Source organism: Chelmon rostratus, chromosome 20, assembly GCF_017976325.1.
Source record: "Chelmon rostratus isolate fCheRos1 chromosome 20, fCheRos1.pri, whole genome shotgun sequence".
NCBI classification, from domain to species: domain Eukaryota; kingdom Metazoa; phylum Chordata; class Actinopteri; order Chaetodontiformes; family Chaetodontidae; genus Chelmon; species Chelmon rostratus.
In genome coordinates, this window is record NC_055677.1 from 8,193,694 (window position 1) to 8,204,620 (window position 10,927).

At 45.5% G+C, this 10,927-nt stretch overlaps 1 protein-coding gene across 1 annotated transcript in view; it reads right to left on the minus strand.

Annotated features, from left to right (window-relative positions):
- plxdc2b (plexin domain containing 2b) overlaps window positions 1-10,927 on the minus strand; it is an 88,785-nt gene extending 77,858 nt beyond the window's left edge. Inside the window, exon 1 of the mRNA XM_041961809.1 lies at window positions 10,453-10,927. Coding sequence (XP_041817743.1) covers window positions 10,453-10,546 — 94 coding nt within the window. The 5' untranslated portion in view covers window positions 10,547-10,927. The remainder of the gene's footprint in view (window positions 1-10,452) is intronic.

Below are 10,927 nucleotides of genomic sequence, written 5' to 3' on the forward strand. Positions count from 1 at the left end.
CAGAAGAGCTCTGGCATAAACACCTTTTAATAGTCACAAACACAAAGAATTAGCTCCGGAACAAACACCATTCATCATATTCTTTGGATGGGACCTCATTAGCAGCCTAAAATTGATGTCATTTAGCATTTTAACAAAACACCAAGCTGCTAGAAATAGAGTGTAACGCATTTCTAAGGCAGAGCTGCTCAGCAGTCCTAGAGAGGTGACAGAGCACTTCAGCGAGATGGCCCAGATCTGAAGAGCATTCATTCTCAGTGACTCTCAGTGAGCACATACTGCATGAGACAAGACAAAAGACCCATCAGCCTAAAGGAAGGAAATTATTGAGAGCTGCCCTCCCTGAGCGAGAGGGGAAAATGGTTGATACTCATCTGCGTGAGCAACCTCTTCCTCCTCGCAGCAGCTCTGTGTTGTTTGTCAAAGACAAGAGGACAGGAAAGGAAAAAGCACAAAATATTCCAAGTGCAAACAGATTTTACAAGACGTATTCATATGGAACTGTACAAAACAAATGCCTGCAAGCAGTGAGGTCGAGGCCTGCAGACCACCCATTTCACTGCTCACAAATCCAGCTCATGCTTTGATCTTTTGTGCCCTTTACATTGATGTGTTGTTGCCTTCTGGATCACAACATGTGTACACTCCACCACATCCAGACCTATATACCCCGATATCAGTGGGCTTGTACAAGAAAACACAGTCAACGTCCGCAGTCAGTGCAGGACATACCGCTGGATAAAGACTTGAGGGTCTCTAGTTACCTGTGCAGGTTCCCACTTTCTCTGTCTCCCGTACAGTCCACACATAAAAAGGCTGCTGTTACACCTTGCAATTCATCACCACAAAGACTCAAAGCAAGCCTTTGTTCCTGGCTCTGTTTTGAGCTCTGGGAGCAGCTTTCAGCTAGTAGGCATTGGCGAGCAGACAGAAACCTGAACACCTGGCACATACTAAACATAACCAGAATCACTTGTTGATTTTTTTGTGGTTTGGCTCACTTTCTTTTAATCAAGCATGTTTGATTAAGAAGATAAAGTACTGGTAAAAACTGAAAATGTGCTGCTAGTGCAGCTCACATTATGAATGAGCTGCCAGCTCCTCCTGCTTACAGCTTCAGGGTGAGCTCAGCCCCTAGTTAGGAGTTGGACAGCTGAGAGACACTGGAACAAGTTGTCCTAAACTGCATGATCCAGACAAAGATTGTCCTGACCTCCCAAAACCTTTTCTTGCTTCTGGGAAGAGGCCATTATCGTCCCATTCCTGGCAGTCGTGTTTCCTGAAGGGTCAAGTGATGAACAGCAAAGCCTAGCAGAGCCAGCAGAAAGTCTTAGTGATGTATTACATGAGCTGTGTTGAATCTACATGACTCAATCAAGGAGTGAATCAGCCAAAACAAGTTGCAGAACAATGTTGACCATTCTCCTTCCAGTACATACAGTGACAGGTGTCCAAATTTAATTCCCTGAGGCTACATTGCTTATAAATCTGAGTCAGTTTTAATTTGTGTTGCATTTAGTGTTTCAGGGCATCAAGTGACAACATTTAAGTCACCGAAAAGTGCCTCCACGTATATAGAACAAAGATAAGTTCTATATCCTTGGAAAGGCACATGATAACAGCAAGTTTATACATTCTCAGGATCTATTCAGTCCACATGCATTATACTGCAGATGTAAGGTGGCAAACAGACGACAGCTCTGAAGCAGTCATCAAAGTCACTGTCTTTTCTCTGCCTTCGCATGCTGAAATACACTTGTGGCTGTAAATCTTTTCATTTTCACCCAAAAATGCTCCAGCCCGTCAGCGTCTTGCAGCCTGTGTTGCACTGTGAAAAGCCGTTGCTTGGGGGCATACTTGTTCTTTGTCAGGATGAGTTTGGTAGGGGAAAAGAAACTTCTGGACAGGGGACGCCGAGACATTTTCCGGGCAGAGTAACAAAGGCAGCGCTGTTGGACCTACAGCAAGGAAAACACATCAATGTCTGCGAGGGTTCGCTTGGCACAGTTCAAAACGCCGTTTGAACATATTCAAGCGTGTGCAGAATTAGCAGGCTAATCATGGCAAAGGCCACGTGCTACACCAGGTTTAATTCAGAGGAAGGAACGGCACCTGCATGTTATAAAAGCGGAATTGATGGCTTTTTGTGTGAGCATGTGATTAAAATGATAAACGGACCAATAAACAGATCAATCTGAGCTCTGGTTAGGGGTCAGGTTAAATGTAATTGCACTCACTGAAATATATGAAGATGCTTTGCATTTTGCTGACTCGGTATACCTCAAAGAACACAGAGAAATCAGTCACCTCACTAAACCCCTGACCCCTTTATTACCGCTGCTACACCTGCCAACATTTCCATTGCCAAGTTCATCGTGATAATGACGGCAGATTTCCTGATTGAAATTCATTGTAATTCTTGCAACAGTGGGTCCTTGATTTTAGACAGAGGACGACAAAAGCATCGTTCTAGCTTTGACAACTGTCGCTAGTCATTTAAGCTAACATTAGCACCATTAGTTGGTTAAAAACACACTTACTGGCTGACTTTATAATGTTTTTCATCTGATTTGCTTAAAAACACAAAGCCTTTAAAAGTGTTCTTAAATATTCACCTGATACACATGATATTGTGGAAAAACACTGAAGCTAATGCTAAAAGGTCACGTTGTTTCGTTTGAACATAAAGTAACCCTGTTTACTAGATTAGTTTACATATTTGGACAATGGACAGAGGTTAGATTTATGCTTTCTTGTTCACATTTTCCAGCGTTGTTTTTTCACTTTTAATTTGGCTGTTTGGCTGGGGTCGGTGGTGTGAATACTTCACCAAATCCAACAGCACAGAGCCGCTAACATTAGCTGGCACTCTTTTAGCATCCAGGACTTGCTTCCAGACAGCGGGTAAATACTACACAGTGGATGTGCTACCAGGACCACTTTTTGTTAACCTGTAATCTCACAAAATAATGTATATGAAATGAAATAATTCTCAGTTGTAGGTAAGATAGTTAGCCGCACATGCTAACAACTGCATCTTATGTTAGAGCTGAACACAGTTTAATCCATCCCTTACACTTTTCCTCCTGTGTTTTTGGTTTTGGAAAGGTTAAAAAGGAAACACCGCCCTTCAAACATACTGTATATACAACGTGTTTCTCTTACTGGACCACAGGCCCATGTGCAAAGCTTCAACATGTGGATCTGATATGACAAGCCTGCTTTGTTACTGTTGTCAAACCAGGAGGGGTTTACTGAACGGTCAATTCAAAAAGTTCAATACTAAACCCTGGTGCCAATTCAAAACTGACACAGATGCCAGAACAGTAAATATTCAATAACTCAGTTTGCAAGAAATCTTGTTAAGACAGTTTTTCTTTTAACAAACTAAAACAAACTTCTAAAGTGTCCCCACCAGACCTTGATATTTGATGAATAAGTGAACAAGACTAAGAAACTGACGACGCCTTCGCTGCCAAATTTAAATCTCAAGACTGAGGTTTAAAACTCAGCCCTGCCTTCGTTTACTTCACCGGCTGCTGTCTGAATTAAAAAATATAAAGACCAAAAGCAAGAAATCAGCAGTGAAGGAAACTGTGTGGGAACTGACAGACACAGATAGAGTGTGAGAGAGAAAACTTTCACACGCAGTTGCACATATAGGCAAAGGCATGTAGCAGCATGCCGTAAACCCCGTGAGTGACACTGGCTTTTGTGGGACAAAGCCAAGCTGCCGCTCCTGCTGGGCTCAGGATATGAAGCCTGCTCCGGGGTGGGGTGACGGGCTCCTCTGTCGGGCGGGCACCTTATCTTCTTTCAGCATGCCTGGACGACCTGAAACACCACCCTCTCCTTTCACGATAGCCATGCGTGTAGCACTTTGTTCCCCTTTGGAGGGCTGCTTCTTTCAACTTTCTCCAGTGAGCGCAACAAATCTTTGGATCCTTTTCATCATTTCTGTGCAGGCGCCGCGCGAAAAAGCGACGGGGACCGTACATAATTTTCACATTCGGAGAAGCCGGTTTATGTTATGATGCGCAGCTGCAGTATGGGCACCTGCTGGGGCTTGTGTGTAGTAAAAATCTAAATCACTCCTTGTTTTCTTGAATAATTTGTAAGATCATAACATATCTGTTCTGTAACACCTGCAAGTAATTCCCATCCTTCTTGCTCTCTCATTGCAGACAAATAAAACATATAAATGCCTCTCTAACAGGTCTGCTGAGTCGAATCGAGCACGAAGTCATTCCATCTGTGTTTCGCATCATTACTTCTTCGGGACGTTTTAACAGGTTACATCCAATGGAGACCCCTTTTACAGATCATTCAGCTGAGTGCCACCCAGCCAGCCATTTTCCGCTATCTTACTCATAAAACTCAGCACAGTGAACTTTAGTTTGCTGTCGGCGATATACCAGGCACTTACTGGCGTGTATCAAGCTTATAGGTGCAAAGATCTGACCCTTCTAAGGCCCACTGTGATCTGATGAGCCGCTCAAAAGATGCTGCATGAAGCTCAGCCAAGGTAAAGACACGTTTTTACGCATAACACAAATGCCCAGCAGTCCTCTGCATGCATGCAGAACTAGACTGGCATTAACACAGGCCAGACTAGATGACCTCTAAGAAAAAGTCCATCCTTAAACACTCTAAACATTGTGCACAAAACCCCTGCAGGCAATGTTTCTTGCATTTCTGACTGTACTGTTGTTTGAACTATTCTCATTCTTCTCAGATGTGCCATCGTCCTTTGATACTTTTAGTAGAAAATATGATTACATGCCATCTTCTGTTGTCTTTTCCCTGCAGCTTTTGCCATGGGGTCATTCCCGCTTCCTGGTTTATCTCGATTTGCAGGTGCCCTCAGTGTCACGGAGTGCAACAAACAAAAGGAAGGCACAGAAAGTTGAGGCTATTTCAGGCATATTTGTGAGATCCTGCTGTACACACTGCCAGCTCCGCTGTGTTGTGGACATCACGTTGTGATTCGTTCACTTTGGTGGATTAAATGCATTACAGTAGCCGATACAAAACCAAATGCTGCAGGCAACCCTTCACTTCCTGGATCTCATTGTTGAATATTAGCTTGACAATATAGAACCACAGTAGCATGTCCAGGGGAACAGTTTTCCTCTAATATTACTCCCATTTATTTTTCCTCCTGTAATCTCTGATGTTAATCATCACTCATTATCCTTCAGAGTGTATTATTTTTGTAATTATGCTGCTGTAATACTTTTCCTCTAGTCAGCAAAGACTCCCTGTGCTCATTATCTCCTCAAACTTTCCCTCACCAGGCAAAAGAAAAGGCAACCCCACCCACCTAAATAAAAGCCATTTCACTCATTTCACTCGTCAGCTTATGATCTAGCATCTCCTCTGGCAGCATCCCGCAGCAGAGTCAACAGGAGGAGCAGATAACAGCCTGACTGTGGACACCGCCGCGGTCTACTGGCAGCTTTGCAATCATCTGTGGAAAAGGGATGTTTATCATGGGTGGAAAATGTTCGTCATCTCTCACTGAACCGCTGACATTCAGATGCGTATCGCGCCGTAACGAGGCGGCTTTAACAATCACGAGGCTCCTGCTCCTGCCTCTGACCTTTTCAAACTTGCTAGACGGACAAGATCCATAATTCTGCTGCTTTGAATAAACTGAATAAATCACACAGAGTAGAAAATGCCAGGGAGTGATTACTCCGGGACATGATAACTCTGGAGAAGAGCTGCAACAATTGGAAGTGAAGGAGCTTTTGAGCCACATGAAAGACAATGAGAAAACGCTAAAGAGGAGCTCAACAGCGCTGGGTTTCATTAACTAGTGGCCTCTTTGCTCTTTGTCTCGGAGCCTCTTGAACTCTGTGTGCCGCTCAAGCCATCAGACTGAGCTTCTTCCCGGACTAAAAGGGGCAGGGAGCTCAGCGACAAGGGCCAGGCGTGACTAATGCAGGAGCCTGGTGCTGCTGTTGCATGCTGGTGCAGGGGGGATGACCCTGCCTCCCTGATGTATGGCACGGCCCACTGTGGCTGCATACAGCGCATAAACCCCAGCCGTCGCCGCCGCCGCCCCTCTCTCTGTCTCTCACCCCCTCATTCCGCCCCACCCCCGTCATCCATTCATGGCAGATCCTTTCAGCAGGTCATTCAGAGGGCCAATAAAGAGGCTAGCTCATTCTGTCCGTTCTGAAATGTGCAATGTCAGAAAGAAGGGGACACGGGGGGAGGGCGGGAGGAAGGGCCGGCGGGGGTGAGATTCCAAGAAGGCTTACAATCTCCTCACTGAACCAGACTGAGCTGGACCTCCCATTTTGTGGAAGGAACTTCTGCGCAGACAGTTTATGTCGGGAATCACCCCCATGACAAAGATAAGAGAGCAGGCATGACTGCATAAGCCATGAACAGGGAGCGCGTTTTATAGCATTTTATTGAATCTGAATCCAGTTTATGAATCAATTTATCAAATCTGAGTCCTTCAACACCTAAAACACTACTCTACTGTGTGGAGGGTGCAGGGCTTTTATTTTACTTCTGCTCTGAGGCATTCACTAACTCTGTCCTGACTCATTTGTCCTTTTGCTGTGAGCGTTTTTGCAGGAGATAAAGTAAGAACAACACAGAGCAAATGATATTAATCCACTTTATCTTTCATGAAATATCAAGTTAATAAAACACTGTTTTTTCTGTATGAGCGATGCATTTAACGCCACCTGATGCTGAAATCGTTGTTGCACCGGTGCAAATTTGTTTCCCCTTTAGGTTAGGTTAGGTTTTGTTTAGGCTTAGCATAGGTAAGCTGTTGGCGTTAAGGATAAAGTTCAGGTTAATGTAAGAGGAAACACGTATCGTCAAGGAAACAGAATTCAACACAACACCAGCAGGAGCCTGAGGCGGAGCGATCATCAGTGTAAAGCTCATGAAAAGCACCACAAGCTCTTCCCTTAACATGATGGATTGTAGATAAAGATGTAAGCGAGGGTGCTGTCATTGTCTTGACTTGGGTGAAGTGTATCCACACTCTGGAACATTTAAGGCGCAGTCAGTCTTGTTAAGAACGAAAGACAACTTTCCACCCACATTTTGTGCAAATATTAATCAGATTAGGAATTGGAGGCATCAAGGTAAACAGTTGGTGGCGCTAATTTTCCAGTCTAGAGAAATTGAACCACTGCAGAAGAAGAGAGCACAAACAGATGATGGAATCAAAAGAGCTCTAGAGAAACCTCAAATGCCGGAAGACGATGTAGAAAACAGTTTCCTCACAGCTCCACGCACAATGTTCTCACCTGCTGCAGTTTCTCAGTGCAGCGTGAAGGCTTAATGCCGCAATCCACTGAACTCGGAAAAAAACTACCTCCGACACGAAAAAGTGCAGTGGAACGATCACTGGAGCTGGAATTCCATGGCGGAGGCTTAGGAAAGATCCATCCAGCCGGAGCTTGCCAACATTAACACACACCTGACGTCAGAGCAAAATGGCAGCGCACACGTTGTCAGTAAGCAGAATTAACTCATCATCGGTTTTGACTTAATGCAGTACTTATGCTGTGAAACACACCGTAGCTGCTGTTTCCATTCAGCTGACTTGTGTTCGATAGAAGTCTTTGCGAGCATGCAGTAATCGCCTACTCCTCCCGTCTCCGTTCAAATGTGCTAATATGTTACAAAGTTCAGAGATTTGCTGCACAAACATCAGTTTGCTGTGGACATCAATGTTTTCCCGAGCAGATGCACTGGGACTCATTTCGACTGGAAATTAGCAATGCTGACTTGGAGCTGACTTGTAATGGATGACAGTATGAGTCACATGCTTCATGCATGTCATGGTCAGCCTCAGTAGGTAGGTGGTAGTAGGCCGTTGGTATAAGCCTCTTACTGGCCGACTATTTCCGTCTGCATTCTCTATGTCATGATGTACTTGGGATACACCAACTTTTCCACCTCAAAGTGTAAAAAATTGTTTGGGAATTTACAGCATTTCAAGATTTTTTTATAAGCGTGCACACAGGTGAATGGAAACGAGTTAGCCAGCGCTTGCGCACACCATCAGTTGGGGGTTTTGTTGTCAGAGAAAAGCAAGAGGAACTAAAAAAAGAGTGAATGATTCAACAAGGGACTCATTGTCTACGCAGCTTTAGAAATCCAGGTATCTTAGAGCCGGATCCAAAATGTTAGCAGCTATTGGAACCCATCCCTTGTCATGAAGGTCAGCCTGTGTGTGTTTCTTTGCAGCTCACACTCCTATGTGCCTCTGAGTATGTGTTTGTATGATTGCAGGGGCAGCTGCTGGCAGTATGATGGATGAGAAGCGGTGCGTCGGAGCTGGAGACGTCCACGCCGCTGCCTGCGAGTGGGTTAACCCTCCATCAACCTCTGCTCGCCTGCAAGGAAACACAACTCCGAGCCTGCATCCACGACGAATGAAATTCCACACACGACCACAATCTCAGCACATTAACAGCCCTCAGCGCAGGCTTTTAAATCAGACCACATCATTACACCAGGCAAGACTTTCTCTCTCACGCTCTCCTGCTTTCACAGACACACTCCAGACTGTAGTGGAACATCTCTTTTTCCACTCCGAGAAGCACCGGAGCGCAGATTAACCCCAAAATCAGCCCCAGTTTCATGAGTGTGCGTCTGGCGAGAGTATCACCGAATGAGCATCGCAGACTGAAAGCTTATTAAAAAAAAAGACGATGCATTGAGCTCACAGGATGTTGTGTAATTTCACCCAGATGTTCTCCACAGCTCATCTAGCTAATAAATGCAAGGAGGGAAATGAATGCCTCAAACGGTCTTCACATCTCAGACTCTGCTGAAGCTGCTGAGACACTTTCTAAGAGCCTGAGAGCTTTTCTGGTTTTGAATTCTGCATGATATCTTTTCCTGGTGACTTCCAGGGAGTGGAGGAGTCCACCTGTGCTCTAATAATAAAAGCTTGTCAAAGGAGGGACAGGGGCTGCTCCTTACAGTCAGGTCAGTCTGCGACAAGGGAAGCACCTCACCCAGATGTCTAAAAATACTGTCCTACATACTAAATGTGTCCGGCTCGAGCAGGAGATGGAGCGATGAGGCACTCTGAGAGGGGAAAAATGCACGTTTTGTTTATGGAGGCTGGTGTTCTGGAGTTTTCCTCTGAAGGAAGCCTCCTTCTGAGCGTTCTCCCTTCAAATTCCAGGTTCCAGGAACACAAGCTGTTGTTTTCTGCTAAAGCACCCATGTCAAAAGAGGCAGAGCGCAGCAGCAGCCAGGTAGATTGACTGAATTCATAAATAAGACTGAGTTTGAAACTAAAAAAAGTGTGTGTTTGTGTGTGTGTGTGCAGCGACTGGTCACACACAGCTGATAGCATCGCTCCCTGCCAAACAGAGCCATACATTCCTGCAACTCTGTGGTCTGCACTCACACACACACGGGTTTAATTTACAGTGACTGTCAGCAGCCGAACATTTCTCTAACCACTATCTGATACGTGATGAAAATCCGCTGCCAGCAGTGAAAGCCCTGGGAAACAAGAGCCCGCCTGTGTGAACAGAACCGATGCTGGCATGAACTTATTCCACCGTCTGTTGGTGTGTGTGTGTCTGTGTGTGTGTGTGTGTGCAGCGTATGGGATGGACTAGATTTGAGATTAGTGGACTTGAGGTGCACACGCTGTAGCTTTACAGTGGAGATATTGTTCACACTGGAGTCCTCATCCTCCAGCCTTGACTCCATCTCACAATCAAGGACGTCAGGAGGGACAGAGCATGCAGGTATCCCGCATTTCCTCTGCAGGACCTTCTACAGAGAAAAGCACCTGCCCTATTCAATGGTAACTGATCTCAAACCTGTTCAAAGTTGCAGAGGGTTGCAGGATGTTCCAGCACAGAACAGAAGAGGAAAATCTAACGTATGCATAAACCAGAAGACACAAAAAGAGAAAGTTCCAGAGGCAGTTTGTGATTTCCATATCCTGGACTGAGTGATTTGACTGTATTACTTCTCACTACACATACTTAATAAGCGCAGCCTGGGGGGGATATGCATGAGCAAAGATGGAAAAAAGCAAGGCAATTAACTCAAACTTGTAGTAGTTGTGAAAATATTGTAATTAGAATAAAAATAAAGGCTTTGATCTAGACAGAAAAAAGGAAGTTAGTAGGTCATGACAGCCTTCCTAAAAATAATGAAAGAAAACAGCCCTCAGGGTGTCTTCTCTTTGTCTTGCACACACAGAACCCTTTGCTTTCATTTAAATATGATAAACAGGGGGTTTATGCGACAACAAAGGATGCAATTTGAGAAGAAACAAAGTCATCTTCATGCAAAGCAAACCCCGCTCCACCTGTGTCTGAGCAGGACGAGTCATTTTCTCCCGCATGTTCTGCGGACGCATTAAGCCTGCATTAAGAAACGGACCTCAACTCGGTCTGAACGGGTCTGCTGGAAGCTTAAGGTGCTGCCTCTTACCGTTACTGGCTGTGGTCTCGGCTTGGGCATTCCTCGCACACTGCAAAACTAAAACAACTCCAACGAGAAGGTCGAACGTCTTCACACCCGCCATATCCAAGTTCCGCCGCCGATCTCGCCTCAGTATCCCGGCCGTGTCCGTGTTTCTCGTGCGCCGACACCGCTTCCCCGCGGACTCCGCAACTCTCCTGCCTCTCCTGCTGCTTTTAAAAGGGAAACCTGCCTGCGCTGCACTCGCTGCACTGAGCTGTTTTTGTTCCAGCGTGTGCCACTGCGCGCTCCTGGAGAGAAAACGCGCTCGTCCTGCCGGGTGTCCACCTCCAAAATAAACAAAAATAATGACAGCGGAGAAAGAAAAAGTTCTCCTCTTGAGCGTGTATCCCAGTCCGGCACGCTGGTCGCACGCACCAGGACAGAGGCGCAGTGTGTGTGCGTGTGTGTGTGTGTGTGTGTGAGAGAGAGAGAGAGCGGGCTA